Source organism: Aspergillus lentulus (genome assembly GCF_001445615.1).
Source record: "Aspergillus lentulus DNA, contig: Alt12, strain: IFM 54703, whole genome shotgun sequence".
Lineage (NCBI taxonomy): Eukaryota > Fungi > Ascomycota > Eurotiomycetes > Eurotiales > Aspergillaceae > Aspergillus > Aspergillus lentulus.
This window is the reverse complement of record NW_028322115.1, coordinates 5,651-26,018: the sequence shown is the minus strand read 5'-3', so window position 1 is coordinate 26,018 and position 20,368 is coordinate 5,651. Positions and strand designations below refer to the sequence as shown.

Here is a 20,368-nt window from a genome sequence, read left to right as displayed (position 1 = left end):
AAGACATCTGACTAGCTAGGTGGCCCGAAAGGGGGGGAGGGTAATGCCCAAATACTCCATTTCTTCATTTGGCTACTCCTCTTCCTCGTGACCATCGTCAAAGAATGCAAACAGTCGCACTTCAATGGACCGACGTGCTGGAGCATCTTCGGGGGTCTGGTCGTCTTGAAAGCCTCCATGCGGAGTCCCGCGGACCTGATCCGTACGTGAGTCATAATCCCGGAACATGATGACCTCCTCGGGGCGTAGCTGGCTCACATAGCGAAACACATAGTCCGCATGGGGCTTGAGGAAATTGTCATGGGCCTTGTAATACTTGGGATCATTGTTGCGGTAGACACGGGCCACGTGGTCGGCGAAATTCCAGTCGGGGATGTGACTGTGATCGACGACCAACAGTGGCCAGCGCTGAACGGGCCTTCCCACCGGCCGCCAGACATTGATAATTGCCCAGCGCTTGTGTTTGAGGAGAAGACGCTGAGTCTCGGCCTCGCCAACCTCGCGCTGCAAGTGGCTCAGCGCCGTGGTGTGGTCGTTGTCGATGTGCAGGGTAGAGGCGGGCTGCGAGATGCCCGTCTTCATGAAGAAGATCTCATCCGGATGGTAGCCCAGGGTCTGATTGCGCAGACTAAAATGCCAAGGGATCACTCTCGCCGCCTTCGTCTTCTGCGCGATGAGCGCATGCAGTTCGGGCCAGTAGCGGTCCTTGATCATCTGCTTGCCCTCTGGGGTACGGTAGGTCATGAACTCCTCTTCGGTCAGAGACGTAGGGTAGATCTGTGTCTCGTAGCCATCGCGCAGAAGCTGAGGTGCCGGGACCTGGACCCGAATATCCTCAATCCTGATGTGGTGGATCTTTTTGGGCTTTAGGTTCGTCGCCCCGGTCGAGGTGTCAAGGTAGGCCTCTTTGCCGTCGGTTGTGCCGTCAAACATTTCCACCACGCCAGTGGTGAAGTGCTTGGGCACAGGTTCGACGACGATCATGGTGATACTTTGAAGGACAAAACAAATAGATAAGTAATTGGAGTATGATCTTGCGATTCGGGGATAGATGTGATGGGAGGATTGCCTCGCGAGATAATTCTTGTGGGTCCGTTTTTATACCTCCTCTATCCCATTTCCAATAAATGGCTTACTCCATCCAAAATTGGCTCCTATTGGCTGTTACTCAACCATCTCAGCTCTCATCCTAAAATCATATGATTCTTTTACTTTGAAAATCTTGCTGACACCAAAAAATAGGAAGAGAAGATATACTTGTGTATCCAGAACGGAAGTACCCATACCTTACCGTAATAATACGATCCGTATGACCCGTGTTCCAGTACGGTAAATACCACCATCGATGTACTGTATCGCGCGAGGCCTCGCGCAGGAAGCGCACATGGCGATGAGCCAAAGTACGAGCCTCGTCGCATCAGCAACCTACCAATAGCGGAGATTAATTTTTTTTTTTGTCCCTACATGCCGCGAAATCCCTCGGAGAAAATGATACAAATTGCGAAAATGGAAAGTCCATCATCGACTTCGCCACGCTCCGTATCTACGTTTACAAATATAAAAGACCCTAGAAAGTGTCTACTCCCCTGAAAGAAGGTCAACTTAGACCTACCATCACATCCATTGCACCCACAGAATGTCCCGTCTCATCGACAATGTTCCCGCACCCAAGAATCCTTTAAAAATGGAGATTCTCCTCCTCGGGATGCCTCGTACTGGAACCATATGTATGTGGGCTTCCCTATCCCCTTACCAAAGACTAACTCAACTACAGCGATTCGCATGGCATTTGAAATCCTCAAGTACCGGCCCTTCCACGGCCGCATGATGGATGAAATGCCACACTTGTATCCCTTGTGGACTGAAGCTCTGGAGGCGCGCTACCTGCACACAGGCAAGGACTATACGCGCGCCGACTATGACAAGCTCTTCGACGGATTCAATGTCTCGTGCAACATCCCCGGTACGCTGGTGGCCGCCGAACTGATCATGGCCTACCCAGAGGCCAAGGTGGTGGTAAGCACGCGAGACGTCGACCGATGGCAGCAGTCGATGCGACAGTCGGTGGACGCGGCAGTTTCGTGGAAGTCGTTCGATTGGTTGGCACCTTGGGATCCGGTATGTTTTTTGTTCCTTTGTTCGTTTCTTTTGTGGCCGCTCTTGTTCCTTGTCTCTAGTGGTGTTGCTGCTGTTGCTATTGTCGTATACGTACTTCAACCCTAATAACCCCCGGTTGATTGTCCAGAACATAACTGATCATCCACGGAACAGCACGTCATCGGTCCTTGGTGGGAATACCACAAATTCCAACACAGGTTACGACCGCTGATTGCCCCTCAAGGCGAACGTCAGGCGTACCTGGACTACTATGCTTGGATTCAAAAGGCGGTGCCAGCGGATAACTTGTTGGTGTTCAACCCGCGCGACGGGTGGGAGCCATTGTGCCAGTTTCTGGGGGTTCCCATACCAGACGAGCCCTTCCCTCACGTCAATAACACCGAGCAGTTCCTGAACGGCCGGCGGCGGCGCTGGTGGCGCACCGTCGGACTTTTAGTCGCCAAGGTGTCGGCGCCGGTGCTGGCCGTCGTGGCGGCCGCTTGGTGGAGTTGGGGGCGGAAATCAACTTTCTTGGTCAGGGGGTAATAGTTCATGCGGTGGCTAGAGAGGTGTTGTAACAAATTAGAAATGTGTTTTTTGGTATCGTCTCATGTGGAAACTCGAATTAAGAATTGATTTGTCGCCAGCCTCTGGAGGCGAATGGCTAGTCGAAATTATGATCTGTGATAGGCATGGCGCTGCAGCACAGTAGATTGGTACTTATGTTGACAATGGACAGCAGATGCATAGCGCCATGTCAATATGACGCGAACAGTAGTGAGATCAATGTCAGCAGAACTCCACTCTTCCCTTGAAAACGCCTAAATGTGGCCATCCAAGCGGCTTCTCATGGCCCAACGAGAAAGCGTCAAGACCTAATGGACAGGATGGATGTTACAGCAAGGTTGCTATTTGCTGCCAATTCGAAAAAAATATTAGTATAGCGCAAAAATCCCTTCCTCGCGATTGAAGTAATCTGACGACGCTGCAATATCGAAAATATATATACATATACAGAAGAGGCATCTGATTCAGCTGCAGAGATTTTCCCATGCACGACAAAAAGAAATTGAGTCTTCAGAGGATAAACAGTCCAACATCAACTCATATCCATCTGGGACTACCTAAGCCTTGGCTTCGTGTTCGGCGCTCACCTCAATCAACTGCACTTCGCAGTCGCGCGACCGACGAAATGACCATTTCGTCTGATCCCAAAGGCCGTCAAAGCAAAAGCCAGGATGGAGAATGGTCATGCAGATAACAGCAATGGCAATCATTGCTCCCTCCAGAATCATAAAGAGCACCTGGTTGTTGGCTAGCGAACTGTGGAATCCCTCATTAAGCTCCGCCACTCGGAAGACAGATCGCACAAAGATGGTCAAAGTAGCAAGAGCCAGACCTAAAAGAACATAGTCAATTCTCCGAGCAATTAATCCAGTGGACTGAGAATGGTAGTCTTTACCTGCCAGGAAGGCCTTCCAGCGGAGGCTCTGTCGGAGCTCCCGCATGCGGGTGTCGGGGTTGAGGTCCTGCGGGTTCTTGATCACTTTCCAGGCGAAGTCGAGGCAGAGGACCATAAAGAGAGCCAGAGACGCGACCTGGCTAGCGAGTCCGGCAATCATGATGTTGATACCATCCTGAGCGAGATCGTACTGGTCGGCATCTGCGATGGAGGTGATGGCACCGCCCGCCGCTTGTAAGATGAGAGAGACCAAGTCACACCCAACGAAGACAATCGTGTATATTTTCGGACGGAGGCGAGAGATACTCTCGCCGTAGATAGTCACGATGCGTCCCAAGCAGATGTAGATGGAGGCGCTGAGGAAGGCTGGCCCAATGGTCAGGCAGATGAGGTACCTGTTGTAGGGATCAGTATTAGATCAAAATTGGCTGTGAACGGCGTGGTGACATACTCCAGATACGGATTGAAGCGGAAAGGATTGTTATGCAATTGAATCCGTCCGAGATACCCGATGATTTCCAAGACGAGGCCCCCAAAGAGACCTGCAAAGTAGCCCCAGGTTCGATAGCGGACCACGAGCACCGCTTGAGCGGCTAGTAGCACGACAAACAAGGCCAGATAGAAAGCATTGCCAGCCAACGATGGGACATAGTAGATATACGCCTCTGTAATCGGGCAAATGTCCAAAGTGCAATAGTCTGAGGGATCCGTGGAGTTACTCATGATCGCGAAGATGGAATGGTAATTGAGCTTGTTTCCTTTTTCAGTCTTCCTACCTGGATTGGTGACCGACGATACTTAACTTAACGACGTTTTTCGTTGCCTGGAGGCTAGATAAAGAGGTCACAAACTTAGAAAAGCCATGTCCATGTTTGGGGTCTCATTGCAAAACGAACTGTAGGCCGGGAGTCCTTGTCCGTGTTGGCATGCCCGTCTGTACCTGCTGCGTCCAGGGTCACCCTGGCGTATTCGGTGCTAAGTATGAGACAATACCGATACGCACACATGCACTTGGATGTAACTTAAAACATGAGTGGCATCAATGCTTGACTGAGTGGATCTGTTTAGTGCGATTGCCAAGAGATATCGCCGCGCGGATGGCTGGGTTGATCCGGACACGGACACGGACATGGACACGGACATGGACATGGACACGGACACGGACAAGGACAAGGACATAGGACTGGGCTACAGACACAGACATGGTGATATTATGGTTGTTGATTTGTTGCCAACTCGTTCCCATAGACACGCTCGGACACGGACACGGAATGGAATCATCTAACTGCCCCACAGGCACAATGCAGGCCTAAACCGTCTAGAGTGCTGCTATGAGCTGTGCTGCTAACCAGATTTCATCTTCATCTTACCTGTCGGAAATTGCTTCACACACACTAAGCAACGTCCGTGTCTTGGCGAAGATGGCTTTGTTGTGGGGGCAGAAATGCAAAGGGCCCAGCTAATTATTGCTGATGGTTGATATTTTTTCCCTTTCCGTTTCCTCTGACCATGCTCTGGGCTGAGAACGTCTTCTCTTTCTTCTAATTTCCGGCTGTCTGAGTCTACCAGCACGATGCTCTCAAGCGGGAGACTAAAGCAAGTTCACCGACGCACTCTGGATCAAGTCTTGAAGTGCCAGTCTTGGCTTCCAGCTCTATCATTGTCACCCAAACTGGAGGTCATCTTGACTCGAGCCCGTCAAGGGCCCCTGATCTCGTGTCTATCGGTCTATCTGCTCGTCGTATGCCTATCATGGCTCGTCTCTTTCCTACAATTTCGAATGATGTTACATGCCAACCTCGTCGCGACTGAGGACCTGCTCCCTAACGCAAGCTGGGCAGCTGGGCTCCAAACAGCACACATCGAGCCCGTCCAATGGGCCCCACCATCCACCACTGATGAGACGGCGATGTTGAATAGCTCTGTCGCCGGCATCCCCCGGGTCATTCATCGGATGTGGCAACACCGCACGTCGGAGACGCCAGAGGATTGGACTAACGCGACTGCCTCCTGCCGCGACCAGAACCCCGTTTACCGGCAGTACCTGTGGACATTTGACACAGCGCATCAATTCATACGCACCCATTTTCCCTGGTATCTTCCAACATATACGAACCACCTTCTGCCGGTGCAGCGGGTCGACGCGCTTCGCTACTTTCTTCTCTGGCACTACGGTGGCGTGTTTCTCGACCCGCAGATAGGATGCCGCCAGTCTCTGGAGCCGCTGCTGCTGCTAGGGACAGACAAGGGCCAGGCCCAGGCTCAGGCTCTGTTGCCCCAGAGCTGGCCGTATGGCGTCACCAATGAGTTGATGGCGAGTACGCCGAGGCATCCGTTTATGATCAAACTGGCCTTGACATCCCACGAACATCACTGGTCGGCCATTCCGGCCTATTTCATGGCCTTGGTCAGTTTGGGACCTGTCCTCGTCAGCCGCGTTCTGGCCGCGTGGCTCCGGTCTGTTGGCGGTGCGCCGGCCGCGCTCGCCATCTTGCCATCGGCGCTCTATGATGATAAAGCAGAGCAAGCATTTTTCTTACGGTTCGAAGGCCAGATGCCGCACGGAGATGAGGTTGCAGTTTCATTGCATATATTCGGCAATTGGCTCGGGTGGTGTGGAGCGGCTGTGTCGTTGATTGTCATGGCTTTTGTCATCTTTGGCGTTCGGTCCGGACCCAAAATGCGACGAAGACAGGATGTCTCTGATACACCGGAACCATTTGTATAGATCACCGAGACCTATCAGGTTGTGTTATCTAGTTTAGGTACACCATAGTATAGTACTGTGAATGAGCTTTCATCCCTGTGCAAAGACGTCTACTCAAATGCTGCGGGTCCTTGCGTCATCCAGCCTGCAAAAAGGTCATCAAAAGCGGGACTGGGAAACAACCCTGGCCATTGAAAATCAAATTCATCGCGTGGGATGGTAGGATAACCTTCTAGCCCTTCCTCCGATGGCATTTGAGCGATACTTGGATCAGACGAGCCATCCATGGCGACCGTGAATGACTCATTCTGCTGCGATCGCGACAGTGTCCGATTTTCAAACCACCATTGCGCCCGAATTAGCCGTTTCTCATAGTGGTAGAACACATCACGGTCACCTCGTGCATCCATATGGGATGTGACAAGCGCTTGGATGCGCAGGACGCACCGGCTCAACATGTTTGAGAGGTTCAACGAGCGGGTCAAATCGGCCGTGTGAGGGTGGATGGAGGGCTCCGATGCGGCGACCACGAGCTTGCAGGCCAGTGTCACGGCAAAGCCGAGCTGGATCCAGCCTGCATTGTTGAAGGCAACTTCGCGACGGAGGGGAAGGGAGATATAGAATTCCAGCAGCGTGCGCGCTGCGGTGAGACCCATACGTAGAGATTCGACCTGGAAGGGCGAATCATGTCGTGGATGCTGGGCGCTGGGCTTGTAGTCGAACAGGATGACTTGGCATAGATAGAGTTCCACCGTATGAAATTGCATGAAGAGGAGATCTAGAGTCCGATTTTAGTGACATGTCGAGGAACCAAGTCCTGTCTATGGCCGGGTGGTCACCTACGGTTTTCGGTGAGCATAAATGGAAGCTGAGCTCGATACAGATCCAGTTCCGATCGAAGCTCGCGATAATAGTATTCAAGTGTATCTGCGTGATGGTTCTCGGAGGCATGCTGGGAGGATATCAGAAGGATCTTTTCGGACAGGCGTTGAAGTTGGACGATGTGCAGTAAGTGGCAGTCCGAGTTATATTCGGCGTCCGATGCCAGGAGTTCACACGAGGCTTCTAAATACGGAATATATGAGAAAGAAGAGCGCTTTTGCAAGATCTGCGAGATGCTGGAAAAAATCTTAGCTTGACCTGGCGGACCATTCAGTCGTTACTCTGCCTTACCCAGACGAAAACCAGAAAAATCCAATAACAGCTCTTCTCTCTTCTCTGCCCCATGAGATGGCGTTCTGGTCGGCTTCGCCATCAAAGTTCACTCTTGTTCGCCAGAATCGATCTTCTGGGGCACGGTCGAGCTGTAGATCGGTGATGATGCTGATTCCGAGATGCAAATACTGGGAAAATCGGCGTGGCCTTGAGTGGTACTGGCACCTACGTCGAGTTGAGTCACCATGACCGGGGAGAGTAACAAGATACAAACAGCGGGTCTCACCACGCCAGATGGACCAAAATACCCTGGAGCATCTCAAATGTAGCAGGTCCGTCAAAGATCATAGAGTGACTGATCGCCCGCTTGACCTCAAGCTCAAGTGTTCGTTGGAGGGGCATGTTGTCATACAACGCCGCTGTAAGAATAGTGAGAAACAGAAAGGGCTTCTCCTTGCGCAGGGCTGTTGCGGTCGCTTGCGGTGGGATTATCACGAACGGGCAGTACGGCATGAGGGTGGTTCGATACTCGTGCAGCAGCCGGTTCGCCGCGTCGATGGTCAAGTGTCCCTTACCGATCACATCTTCGGGTTGTGTTGGCGCACTGGCAGTGCTTTTTTCATCGATACTCCCTTCTGACGCAGTTGCACTGCGTGATTGTGCGAGGAGTCGGTCCAACTTGGCTTCCCGCAAATCGATCCTTCGATTCTTGCTATCGCTTGGACTGGCAACCCCGGTCGTTCTTCGCCCTTGCTGAAAATGGCAGACCTTCCCCAAGCGATCGCAGCTAATCATCATTAGTCTTTTTTTGAATCGAATTAGTGAGTTACATGGCGCAGACCGGTCGCAGCTCCCTGTGGTGGTGGAGCGAATGCATCGGATTTTGCCTCGTGCACAGTTTTGACAGGTCCGCGCGGAGCCATTGGAGTAGCGGCTCGCCCTGGTGTGGTCACTCATCTCCCGACATTACGAGGCTGTTACGCCAGTTGCAGTGGTGATGAAAATGAAACGATGTGCTCGGCGGGGAAGAATCAGTGCTTTGGTGCGGTGCAGGCGGTCGACTCCGGGCTAATAAAGAACCCAGCCGTAAGCGCAAGGTGGCAGGACCAAAAGAAGGCTACTAGCTTGATAATGTCATAGGTCAGGCAAGCCAAAACAATGAAACTAGTCCGCTCTTGTACACAACACACACTGAGTGGAGAGATTACTATTACTAAGGGGGATTGACATATGAGTTCCGCGGCAAGGGGAATGATTGGATTGATCGAAGAAGAACAAGCTGCTGCTCAATGAGCGATTTTGCCACCCCTAACCGAGTAATGCTCAGGGCGAATCCATCCGAAGCATATCATTAGCATTTCAGAGTTATTGTAGATGTTAAGTTATGTAACTACAGTATGGCCTTGTACGCATTTGATGGGTCCTGAGAAGCAAGGGGAACCAATCTGAATTGAGATAATAGAGATGATTTAAGAAGAGACCAAAACATCGAGGACTTGTTGAAGTGTCCTTGTTTATATATCTGTATATAAAGGGTTGAGCCTTCGGAACTTTCCGGGTGTCGCAAATCCTTTGATAAGAGGAAGAAATCACCACTAACGCTAAGTCAAACTTGCTCTAGTGAGCTATAGGTGTAACAGGAGATTAACTAATTCTGATACTAGTAGTGAAGGAGTAAGGGCTTCTAACGTGGAGATACTGGTTAAAGGACGCAGAAATACATAAGGACGCAATGAAGCTTGCATTAACTACCCATCAGCTGGTACTAGCAATGGCGACACTGGCGTGTCATACATGCATTAGCTCAACATAAAGCTTCTAAGAAAAAGTTGTCACTGGCAAACACTACCCCACCACCTGTGAAATGATGACCAAAGCTGACACCGACCCCTCCAGCTCTCCATAACCATGGACGGTGAGGATCGGTTGCAACCGCTCCTTCAGGCGGAGACTAGTGGGTTCGATTGCCTGGTCTCCCGTTAGTTTTTTGTAAACTCATCCAGAAAAGCATAGTGGGATATACAAGGACTTACCGGATAGGCCAATTGCTTCAGCGAGTAAGTGCTGCGCGTAATGAGAATGGCGCCCTTCCGCATGCGACTGACCACACCTAGAAGGAGGCTCTCTTTCTCCGCACACATGGATCCAACCAATGCAGCAAAGTATACCGCATCATACTCACTCAGACCAAATTAGTCTGCGGCGTCGGTGATTCAGTGAGTGGTCCACCCCGCCAGACCCAGTTTCTCCAAAACTTGCTCCGATTGACGTACTCACGAGGCATAGCGCTCTACAAGGTGGAAAGACACTGCCTGGCCCTCCTGCTGCGCGAGTTCCCGGATTCAGATGGCCGTCAGAGGCAGAGGGCCTGAGCCCAATATTGCCATCTTCTGGGGACACTGCCGGAGCACAGTACGCACCGCGTTCCATTCCATGGCGATAAGGAAGTCATAAAGGTACAGAAGCGGGAGGGAATGTAGAGCGCGATTTCCTGTAGCAATATGAATACTCTTCCGATTTTGGCAAGGTGATGGGCTCGATGTTATACCTTCATCTACGCTGGTCGCTGCAATCACCTTGGCGGCCCATACTTCCTCAAACACGCATTCGCAATCGGAGAAAATGCGCCGAAGATGTGGAGTGATTTTCCTTATGCATGCGTCGTTCAGAATCTATGACTCATCAGCGCCAGAGTTGATGATTGTTCCGACAAAAGGGGTCTATATACCAACTGCTCCATCTTAGGGTCAACTGTGGTGTGTGCAATGACCCCATACAGCTTTCAAAATACCAGCATGACCTCTTTCTCTATCTTTTCATCTCCTTCTAGAGGATAGAGATTCATGATCCCATGGTAGCAGTCCAGGATGGTGTGCACATACGCTTCAGCGCTTTGGAAGTCGGGCGCGTCTTCCGCACCTGTCTTGGAATATAGAATGCCCATTGTAGAATTGGAAAGAACTCAAACGCTGCTACCAAAATACAACTTCCTTGGTTAAAGAGGTTGCGAATTCACAATGGAGGACATCTGATTTATCTTGTCATCTATATACACATCGACGAGGCTCTATCTTACTGTCTTACACCCTAAGCAATGCATGTCTGACACCCCTCCTCGTCAGTCCGGCTCGGCTACCTAGGTACCCTTGTACTAATGCCGCTGGGGCAGGGGAGCCATGCCCGTGAATTCTCGGTTAGACATACGGCCAGGCTAACACTTCGTCCTGCCCACTGTACCAGGCATACGATAGCGGGACGGTGCATTTTCGCGATGTACAATGCTCTTATACTTGCGTGTCAAGTCTTCTCCTATCAGCAGGATGTCCTCCCACCAAGACACAAACAACAGGAAAGTAGCCAGCCACCACCAAGTCGACGCTTCATTCCCGTAGGATTGTCCACTGCTCAACACAGCAATGCTCTGGACAACGCTTTGCGTAAGGCTAGGGTGAGTTTGTTGGAGTTCACCCATGGGATCCATCGTGCCTGCAGGCAACCGTCTAGTGATTGTGACTGGGTCGATCTCAGGATGAATCTGCTTGATGAGGCTGAGGTCCACCACTACAAAGGTATTCATGACCATGGCAGCCCCGTGGGCACCACCGATAAAGCCCTGAGACAGCATTCCTACTCGCTGCCAGTCCTCCACCGCGCACAGAATCTGAAGCGCCCAGTAGTCCTCCCCATACGTGACCAGACTGGATGTACAACTGTTATAGCCCGGGGGGCGTGCATTGACTTCATGTAAGTAGACCGAGGGTTCTGATGTTTCTGAGTCGGGTTTGACTTTAGCGGGACGTAGATCGAGGGAGCCAAGGTCATCATCCAGTTGCTGGAAACGCACATAGGACTGGCGGACTCGACCCTCAACATGAAATACCCCGTGCCGGAAGCCTTGGCGGCGAACGCTAGCCCCCATACTCTGCTCAATCAATGTCTGCTCACAGGCCGGAAGCACGGATGGCATAACCACGCGTGTCTCTCCAAAGTGCGGCGCATCGAACCCAAGACCGCTCTGGTGGTCCGCGGCCGAAGGGAAATCGTCCGAGACTTCGCAGGAGACCACCTCGCCGTCACAGAGGACCAAATTGACATCAAACCCTGGTCCATCAATATAAGGTTCTATCAGCACCCGTCCTGAGTTTCTATGCCCAGCAGCTCTGACAACTGCTGCTTCGAGCTCCGTAACATCCGTGACTTTGAAGACACATTCGCTCCCGTCGCTGTTCACGGGCTTCACCACTACAGGATAGCGAAGGCTCTCTCGCAGCTCGGCCCGCGAATTGAGGTCCTCCACGCCGGAGACCAGAATGCTGGCGTCGCCCGGCTCGAGTGCTCGAGTCTCAGATTTGTCGCATGCGATGCGATACGCCGTCGCTGGGGCAGTAGGTAGTCCTAATATCTCGGCCGCGTCTGCAACAGCGATCAGCCAGTGATGGCCGGTGGTGTAGATACCGTCGATCAGTGACGGGTAAGAACGCACCGCGTCCACAATACGCGTCGCCAGGCCAGCATTGGGCGTGATGTCCGTCACAATGAATCCCTCGCGGAGGTAGCGTAGTTCATGACTGTCGGGGAACCAATCGCCCGTACTGATCACCACCAGGTCCACTCCCAATGCGGCGGCACATTCCCACCGTCGTCGCGTCTGGAGGACATTGAGTGGCTCCACCACTACCGCAATGCGCTTGCGTGTGATTGGGATTGATGATAGCCAGGGGAGCGAGATTCTACACACGAGATCGGATTCAAGACGGTCCAAAACGATGACATCCTGTCCAGCAAGGTTGATCATGGCCACAGCGGATGACATGCCGTCCATGAGCCCCTCACTGCTTGTCCTGTTCCATATTGGCGGAGATACATGCTGCAAAGGCTGCAGAAAGCTCCTGACCTTACTCACATAGCTTCCAACACACTCCAGCCGCTGTGTCAGAAGGTCGGATTTGACCACATATCCCGGAACGCATGGGAGAATGAGTTTCAGGAGAGTCGACTCTAGCGGGCGTCTGGCCAATAACAATTGCTCTTGAACATATTGTAGGACCGGTAGAGGTTGGTCCAGGGTCACCGTGTCTACAATCCCAACACAAGACTCCCGACTCTGTTCACTATCGACCTCCCAAGCAAGAACTAGGTCCAAAGAAGCTCGCGGAAAGCCATCAATCGATTGGTAATATCGCCACTGGCATTGGTATCGGCCTGCTCCAATTAGTTTCTGGTGATACTGTGACTCCAAGAGCGAACCGCCGCTCACCAAGACTGGTCACTAGAGAGCATCGATTCCAATGCGCCATAGCTGTAACACTGTATACGTCGCAGCTTACCGCATGGAGTATCCGGCTACAGCGAGTATCAGCCGTGCCCTTTTTATGGGAGATTGACTCTGTTCTACTGCAAGTTTCTGACCACCTGCTGACGATCAGCGGCTTCCGCACGCCAATCAGCCCAAGGGTATGCGACTGGCACTTGCGCCATTGCATGGTGCAAGGGTTGTGAATGCAACATCATGACCGGCTATATTGAGGCCTGGCCCGCGGTGGGGAGTCATTGGCGGGATAAAGCCTAGCGGTGACAGGGATATACTGGCTGTTTCTTTTGTCTCACCCGGCCCCCCCACTCCTATCGCGCATGGACATGTTCCGAGCGAAATTGTTACTGCACTCTGCTACAATTGCATGTTCCATCATTTCCCTCCAGGGCCTTGTAAGATCGCTTTCTCATCTCTGAACTGTGGCAGCTAGTCCCTGAGAAGCACTGCGCGCTAGGCCTCTCAACATGGCGGAACCTTCTAGCAAGGACGAAAAAATCAATGCACAACAACAGTGTATCCAGCAGTCCCAGAAGTGGTCCTGGGGCCGCTGGCGATGGGGCAAGGTCCAGCCTATCCCCAGCGAGCGTGAGGTATCGAAGGAGTACGGCGCTGGGTTCTGGAGCAAATTAACATTCTCCTGGATGAATGAGCACATGAGTGTATGTCCTTGGAAGCTTTGTATAGCCAAGCACTAATCTATTCCCATACTGGATATCATAGACCGTTGGAGTATGAGGATATCTGGCTGGTGAACCCAGACCGTGCTATCGTGCCACTCTCGAGCAAGCTGCGAGAAAGCTTTCAACTGCGTGTCGCCCAGAAGAAAAAGCATCCACTGCTTGAAGCCATACACGATACATTTCGGCGCGAGATCTGGCTGGATGGGATTTGCCGTCTGTTATCGGACGTCCTCTTGATCTTTGCTCCCTTTACTCTCCGTTACCTGATTGCGTTTATGCAGGATGCGTGGAACGCTCATCATTACGGGGAACCCATCCCTAAGATTGGAAGGGGAGTAGGCCTCATGCTAGGCATCCTGGGGATGCAGATTGTCCAGAGTCCCGGCGACACACACTTTCTCTACCGGTCTATGGTCGTGGGGGGCCAGACGTGCAGTGTGTTGATATCCGCCATCTTCGAGAAATCCCTACGACTGTCTATGAGAGAAAAGGTTGGGGCGACAGGCAAGAGCAAGTCAGAGTCAAAGTCTGAGGGTTGGACGAATGGCCGTATCATGAATCTGATGTCTCACGACACGCAGCGGATCTTCCAGGCGTCCAATGTGGTTCACCTCGTCTGGACCAGTCCCCTCGCTATCCTACTTGCTGTCATTCTGGTTATTATCAACTTAACCTACAGTGCCCTACCGGGGGTTGGATTCCTGGTCATTGGCCTGTTCAGCCTGTCACAAGTGGTAAAGTTTCTAGCAAGTCGGAGGGATATTATCTATGCTGTTGCAGACCGCCGGGTGAGCTTGACCCAAGAGATACTCCAGGGGGTTCGCTTTGTCAAATGTTTTGCTTGGGAAAGAGCCTTCCAAGATCGTCTGAGCGAGATACGAGCACAGGAGATTAGGTCAGTTCAGGTTTTGCTGACCATGCGGAGTGCCATTGGAGCAGTATCGATGGCCCTTCCTATCTTCGCCACACTGTTTGCATTCATTACCTTTGCACTTTCGAACCATGCACTGGATGCGGCGACTATATTCTCATCGCTTGCGCTCTTCAACTCCCTGCGCACTCCGCTGAACTGGCTCCCCGTGGCCATGGGACAAGTGGTCGATGCGTTAGCCTCCGTCCGACGTATAGAGGAGTTTCTACAGGCAGAGGAACATGAAGAACAGGCTGTCTGGGAATTAAATATGGCCGCGGCGGTGGAACTTCGCAACGCGAGCTTTACCTGGGAGCGAGGCATGGGTACTGACCAGTCTCTGGCGCCTGAATCCGCCTCAGCACCGCAGCCAGTCTTCGAGCTTCATGACCTGGATCTAACAGTCCCACGGAACGAGCTACTGGCCGTTGTGGGCACCGTAGGCGCTGGCAAGACATCATTGCTCACTGCGTTGGCCGGGGAGATGCGCCGCACAGGGGGCACTATGGTTCTTGGAGCCTCTAGAGCCTTTTGTCCCCAATATGCCTGGATCCAGAACGCTACGGTTCGTGATAACATTGTATTTGGGCAGCCGTTCGATTCGGACTGGTACTATAAGGTGGTCGATGCGTGCGCTCTTCGAGCGGACTTTCGCAGCCTGCCTGCAGGCGACATGACGGAGATCAGAGAGAGAGGAATCAATCTTTCTGGGGGTCAGAAACAGCGAGTGAACCTGGCGAGGGCCGTCTACTCGCGCACAGACATCATGCTTATGGACGATCCATTGTCCGCGGTAGACGCACACGTTGGTGAGCATATCTTCAAGCACGCCATTTGTGGCCTGTTAAAAGACAAGTGTCGGATTCTCACTACCCATCAACTGCATGTTCTCGACCGTTATGATCGCGTGGCACTGTTGCATGAAGGAAGGATCCGAGCTATTGAAACTTATACTGATCTCCGCCAGCACTCCGCGGACTTCAATCGCTTGATACTTTGAGCGTCCAGCGCGAGGAAGGTGATGAAAAGGCAAAGCCCAAAGATGAAGGGAAGTGTGAAGATCGTATCGAGCATGTCGACTCCACCGTCTCGCTTCATGATGATGGGGCACTCATGACTGCAGAGGGCAAAGCGGTAAAGAGTGTTCCATGGAGCGTCTACTTGGCGTACATCCGCGCATCAGGAAGCATCCTAAACGCCGTCTGGATCTTCCTGTTGCTTGTCGGCTTCCGTGGGGCTAATATCATGACGGGCCTCTGGCTGAGTTACTGGTCGGCCCAATCTTTTGATCTAAGTCGGAGTCAATGGGTAAGATGCTTCTCATTCTACTGGGGGTTGGTGCTAATGGTATAGATTGGCATATACGCTGGACTGGCATGTCTCCAGGGAGTTTTGCTGTTTGCCTTCTCCTTGTGTACAAGTGTGGTTGGTACGAATGCAAGCCGCAAAATGCTCAATCAGGCTACCTGGCACGTCTTACGATCCCCTATGTCATTCTTCGACACAACGCCTCTGGGTCGCATTACCCATCGATTTACCAAAGATATTGATGTGATGGATATGAGCCTCACAGATTCCTTGCGGATGTATCTTGTGGTGCTCAGTATGATCATTGGTGTCTTTATACTTACCATTGCGTACTTCTACTATGTAGGAGAGCTGGCCAGCCTTAATATATGAAGAGCACCACCACTAACGGAACTTAGTTTGCCGCCGCTATTGCGCCCCTGACCGTTCTTCTTGTGATATGGACAGCGTATTACCGGTCCAGCGCACGTGAATTGAAACGGTTCGAAGCTGTGCTGGATTCAAGCGTGTATGCCCGGTTCAGTGAGGCGTTATCAGGGACGTCTAGCATTCGATCGTATGGGCGACAACAGCAATTTACTTCACGCGTCCAGTCGGCCATCGATGACATGAACAGCGCTCACTTTCTAACATTTGGCAACCAGCGGTGGCTTTCGCTGCGTCTGGACAGCATTGGCAACGCGCTCGTCTTCACCAGCCGCATCCTAGCTGTGGCCGAACGATATAACATCTCCCCCAGTATTTCTGGTCTAGTACTGAGCTACAGTCTGAGCGTTGTACAGCTCATTCAATTCACTGTGCGACAGCTAGCAGAGTTAGAGAGTGCGATGAATGGAACTGAACGCATCCATGAATATACAGGCCTAGAGCCAGAGGGTCCGTTGGACTTGGGGATGGTGCGTCCGACCTGGCCTGAACAGGGACAAATCACCTTTGAGAACGTCACAATGCGGTATTGCCCTGGGCTCCCGCTGGTCCTTAACAGACTAAACCTCGCCATCACGGGAGGCGAGCGGATCGGAATCATCGGTCGGACTGGAGCGGGGAAGAGCTCGATCGTTTTAGCACTGTTCCGACTGGTCAAGCTCGCGGAGGGCTCTATCACCATTGATGGGGTGGATATCTCTCAGATCGGCCTGCATGAACTGCGTGCACGGGTTTCCATAATTCCCCAGGACCCGACGTTCGTCCGGGGTACAGTGCGGTCCAATCTCGATCCCTTCAATGAACACACCGACGCCGAGCTCTGGAACGCCCTGCTACAGAGTCATCTCGTGGATGCGAACAATGCGACCAATAATAAATCACACGAGTCGGAGAAGGATGGGTCCAGCATGTCAAAGATAACCCTGGATGGCCCTGTGGACGAAGAGGGATCGAACTACTCACTCGGCCAGCGACAGCTTCTAGCCTTCGCCAGGGCCAAGGTACGGGACAGTCGGATTGTTGTGATTGACGAAGGAACCAGTTCGATTGATACCGAGACCGACATGAAAATCCAGGAGACCATTGTCAGTAACTTTCGCGGAAAGACCCTTCTGAGCATTGCTCATCGTTTACGAACGATCATTGGATACAACCGTATCTGTGTCATGGACAAGGGCGAGATAGCAGAGTTAGGTCCGCCGCTGGAGCTGTGGAAGAGGATGGGCATCTTCCGCAGTATGTGTGACCGAAGTGGGATCCGGAGGGAGGATATTGAGGCTGCGAGATAGCCTTGACGGTGTTTTTAGGTGCACCTCACTCCTTGTGAACTAAATCCATTGTTAATCTGCTTATGAGATGGAATGCCGTGTACCACCTGTGCACTCTGTTAGGCAATACAATTTGCTGGAAACGACAGCCCCATGCGCTAGGGCAAATAGTGGCACTGGCGGCGCTATTCATGGTTCCTCCAGGATTCGTAATGGGCAGCACTAAGGTAGTATTCGTGGGCGAGTCAACGTTACAGCGCCACCGGCCACCAATTATTGCCCTCTGTAGCGCCATAGAAAATGATATTGCCCGCTTTATTGACCGTCCACGCGCCGCCGCCACATTCATGTACTGCACTGCCAACATTATATGGAGGGCGCAGGATGTTTCGGACATCGCGACTGGACTCATCAATCTGTAGGATACCCCTGCGCCCATCTGGCTGGACTTCATCGACAAAAAGAGGCTGCTGGGCTCTTGGCTAGGGTCAGAGACTCCTCCAATTTGTAAAGCGGGATAATGGCTCACATGGACTCGCGTACTTCCAATCGAATTTGTTGTGGCCAGGACATCTGCCTTAAGGGGGCTGTCCCAATGTCCGTACTCCCTCTTCGTAGCTAATCAAGCGCGTATCCGGGATCTGATCTACCATTTAGACCTATTCAAAATCTTCTCCTACTTGAGTTTCTTTTTTTAATCCCGTGGGGCGCTAGCTGACAGCCTCAGACTTTTTCTTCCTGCACAGTCACCGGCGGTCGAGATTAGCCCTGATGACCGTGCTTTAGTTTGCTGCATTGTCAGACAGTTGCGTCATCGGTATTTGGTCTTGCTGCTGCGCCATCTCTCCTCGTGTATTCATTACTCTCTGTTTAGTGACTGTTCGTAGCTTCTGATTATAGTTAGCTCTCCTTTCTTTCATTCTACGTTTGAATAACTCAGTTCGCATAAATGCACCTTATCGCTCGCTCTATGCTTGGGAAGCATCGGACGCCAGAGAAAAACGTCAAAGTCGTGCAACGATGTCCACTACAGCTCCATCTGATGTATGTGTACCCAAACCCTCTCTCTCCCACCAATGACATGAAATTATACAGTAACGCTCACGACTCTAGTACTCCCGGCTGATAGTCATATCGTCCGTCTACACGGATCTGCAACCAACAGCTCTCTCTCCAGCTGTCCATTTGAGCCGGCGATTAGGATGTCGAGTCTTCCTGAAGCGCGAGGACCAGCAATTGGGCTTTGGTCCGCACGTACGAGGCGTCTACAACTCCATTAGCCAGATATCTCGTGAAGATCGGTGGAGAGGTGTGGTGGTATCGTCACTTGGTGAGGGCCTGATGTTCTCAACAGGATACTCCATCACTGATTGCCTGCATATCATTATGCGCGAGGAGCCGCATGGGCATCACGTTTGCTCCAGACGCAAGCCGTCATTATCGTGCCGGATCACATGCCCGCGGGCGAGATCCACGAACTCGAAGAACTTGGCTGTGTTGTTTTGCAACGGCCGGCGTGTGGCCCTATTACTCCACTGGCGTCGGCATGTCAACAGCAAGCTCTTTACATCAATCCGTTAAATGATTGCCACGTACTTGCCGGCATGGGAACGGTAGGTTTGGAGATACTGCAGCAAATCAAGGATGTTCAAAATCTGGAGGCCGTCTTTTGCAGTGCGAGAGCTGGGGGCGCACTGGAGGCTATTGGAATAGCTATTAAGCTATTTGCTCCTCAGGTTAAGATAATTGGGGTAGGTTTCCAGTCGTCAGCGGCAGCATCGTTACCATCTTTCTCGATATCAATAATAGACTCCATTGCGTCTCGGACGCCCGAAGGCACCAGTCCCAACTCTATCAATGGTTTGAATGTGCTGCAGGTGCAGAAGAACTGGCTCACGTTGTCTGAACAACTGGAGACTTCCGCCACTAGTAGCCATACTGAGGAGGAGGCAACGTCAGAAGCGACCCGTATCCATCCTAGCGTTGTGGACGAGATCATGTTCGTGGAGCCCTACGACATATCCCAGGCAATGGAAGATGTCTTTGTTGAGTTTCGGGTACTGATAGATGCGGACGGGTCCTTGGCCGTCGCTGGGTTGAAGCGCCACGCATTTTCAAAGGGGCTTGGAATGGAGACGCCATCGTTGGTAGCGATTATTTCAAGTACCAATCTATTTGTTTCCAGCAATAGTTGCAATCCAACCCCTGAAAATGGACAATAATTATGTCAGGCATGATGCGGGTATAGAAAGACTTGCCTAGCGCAGGTCGAGGCATATGTATACACGCAAGAAGTGTAAACGTGACTCGAGACTCAAAAGGGATAACTTCGCTTGTTCTTAGACTGGAGAATGCTACTGCCCCTCAATACGTTGAAATTCCAGCTGGGACTACAGAGATTTTTAAACCGAGTCTGCTGGGGGGCTCAAGCAAAGGTAAGAAACGTAAATCAGACACCGTCTCGTGGGCTAGGACGGTCAAGGCCGTTTTGGATTTTGCCGAGGCGTCACAGCGGTCTTGGAGTCGCGCTACGGCGGACTATTTGTAAGGCAACCAATCATGTGCATATCCTTGACTTGGATTCCGCCTGAGGGGCGCCTACATGTCTGTAAGTAGCAGAACTATACATGATACGTCGTACCCACTTATTGAATGGAGCTGAAGGAATTTCTCATTCTGGAAGCCATGATTCGCAGAAGCGAGTAAGCGCTTCCAGATCTCCTGCAAAGCCCCCGAATCTTTCCTCCCTAAGCATCACACGATTGTCACCGCCTCCAATATCAACTATCCATGCTTTATTTGTGGCTTCTTCAATTATGATATTGCCCTGGTTGATGTCTCCCCACATGATGCCAGCCTGATGCAACAGGTTCATGGTGCAGAAAAGTTCGTTTCTCCACTGTTGGGATTGGCGCCGGCGACACTCTTGGGAAATAGCGGAGATGGCGCAGCCTTCAATCCATTGTGCTAGTATCCCAAAAACTTTGCCTTCAGAGGTTATTGCCAGGCCCTCGATGGTAGGAACGCTGATTTCTATGCCC

General features: G+C 51.8%; 8 protein-coding genes across 8 annotated transcripts; 4 read left to right on the top strand and 4 right to left on the bottom strand.

Moving 5' to 3' along the window:
• Positions 1 to 72: 72 nt before the first annotated feature.
• ALT_5963 (uncharacterized protein) lies at positions 73 to 984 on the bottom strand (the record flags this gene model as incomplete). The annotated part of the gene is made up of 1 exon (XM_033555793.1): positions 73 to 984. The coding sequence occupies one exon, from the start codon at positions 982 to 984 to the stop codon at positions 73 to 75; it is 912 nt and encodes a 303-aa protein (XP_033411684.1).
• Positions 985 to 1,636: 652 nt separating this feature from the next.
• Positions 1,637 to 2,643, top strand: ALT_5962 (sulfotransferase family protein; the record flags this gene model as incomplete). Its single annotated transcript, XM_033555794.1, has 3 exons — positions 1,637 to 1,727; positions 1,775 to 2,118; positions 2,272 to 2,643. The coding sequence occupies 3 exons, from the start codon at positions 1,637 to 1,639 to the stop codon at positions 2,641 to 2,643; spliced, it is 807 nt and encodes a 268-aa protein (XP_033411685.1).
• A 578-nt stretch (positions 2,644 to 3,221) lies between these two features.
• ALT_5961 (RTA1 domain-containing protein) lies at positions 3,222 to 4,282 on the bottom strand (the record flags this gene model as incomplete). The annotated part of the gene is made up of 3 exons (XM_033555795.2): positions 3,222 to 3,496; positions 3,560 to 3,954; positions 4,011 to 4,282. The coding sequence occupies 3 exons, from the start codon at positions 4,280 to 4,282 to the stop codon at positions 3,222 to 3,224; spliced, it is 942 nt and encodes a 313-aa protein (XP_033411686.2).
• An 850-nt stretch (positions 4,283 to 5,132) lies between these two features.
• On the top strand, positions 5,133 to 6,287 carry ALT_5960 (glycosyltransferase family 32 protein; the record flags this gene model as incomplete). Its single annotated transcript, XM_033555796.1, has 1 exon — positions 5,133 to 6,287. The coding sequence occupies one exon, from the start codon at positions 5,133 to 5,135 to the stop codon at positions 6,285 to 6,287; it is 1,155 nt and encodes a 384-aa protein (XP_033411687.1).
• An 89-nt stretch (positions 6,288 to 6,376) lies between these two features.
• ALT_5959 (fungal specific transcription factor domain-containing protein) lies at positions 6,377 to 10,365 on the bottom strand (the record flags this gene model as incomplete). Its single annotated transcript, XM_089599997.1, has 10 exons — positions 6,377 to 7,044; positions 7,110 to 7,384; positions 7,440 to 7,646; positions 7,708 to 8,208; positions 9,310 to 9,389; positions 9,455 to 9,602; positions 9,699 to 9,745; positions 9,842 to 9,912; positions 9,970 to 10,093; positions 10,213 to 10,365. The coding sequence occupies 10 exons, from the start codon at positions 10,363 to 10,365 to the stop codon at positions 6,377 to 6,379; spliced, it is 2,274 nt and encodes a 757-aa protein (XP_089455459.1).
• Positions 10,366 to 10,632: 267 nt separating this feature from the next.
• On the bottom strand, positions 10,633 to 12,243 carry ALT_5958 (uncharacterized protein; the record flags this gene model as incomplete). Its single annotated transcript, XM_033555798.2, has 1 exon — positions 10,633 to 12,243. The coding sequence occupies one exon, from the start codon at positions 12,241 to 12,243 to the stop codon at positions 10,633 to 10,635; it is 1,611 nt and encodes a 536-aa protein (XP_033411689.2).
• A 956-nt stretch (positions 12,244 to 13,199) lies between these two features.
• ALT_5957 (ABC transporter C family member 1) lies at positions 13,200 to 17,348 on the top strand (the record flags this gene model as incomplete). Its single annotated transcript, XM_089599996.1, has 5 exons — positions 13,200 to 13,394; positions 13,466 to 15,134; positions 15,293 to 15,633; positions 15,712 to 15,975; positions 16,032 to 17,348. The coding sequence occupies 5 exons, from the start codon at positions 13,200 to 13,202 to the stop codon at positions 17,346 to 17,348; spliced, it is 3,786 nt and encodes a 1,261-aa protein (XP_089455458.1).
• A 999-nt stretch (positions 17,349 to 18,347) lies between these two features.
• On the top strand, positions 18,348 to 19,875 carry ALT_5956 (threonine dehydratase, mitochondrial; the record flags this gene model as incomplete). Its single annotated transcript, XM_089599995.1, has 4 exons — positions 18,348 to 18,371; positions 18,441 to 18,657; positions 18,723 to 19,470; positions 19,671 to 19,875. The coding sequence occupies 4 exons, from the start codon at positions 18,348 to 18,350 to the stop codon at positions 19,873 to 19,875; spliced, it is 1,194 nt and encodes a 397-aa protein (XP_089455457.1).
• Between the last annotated feature and the right edge of the window lie 493 nt (positions 19,876 to 20,368).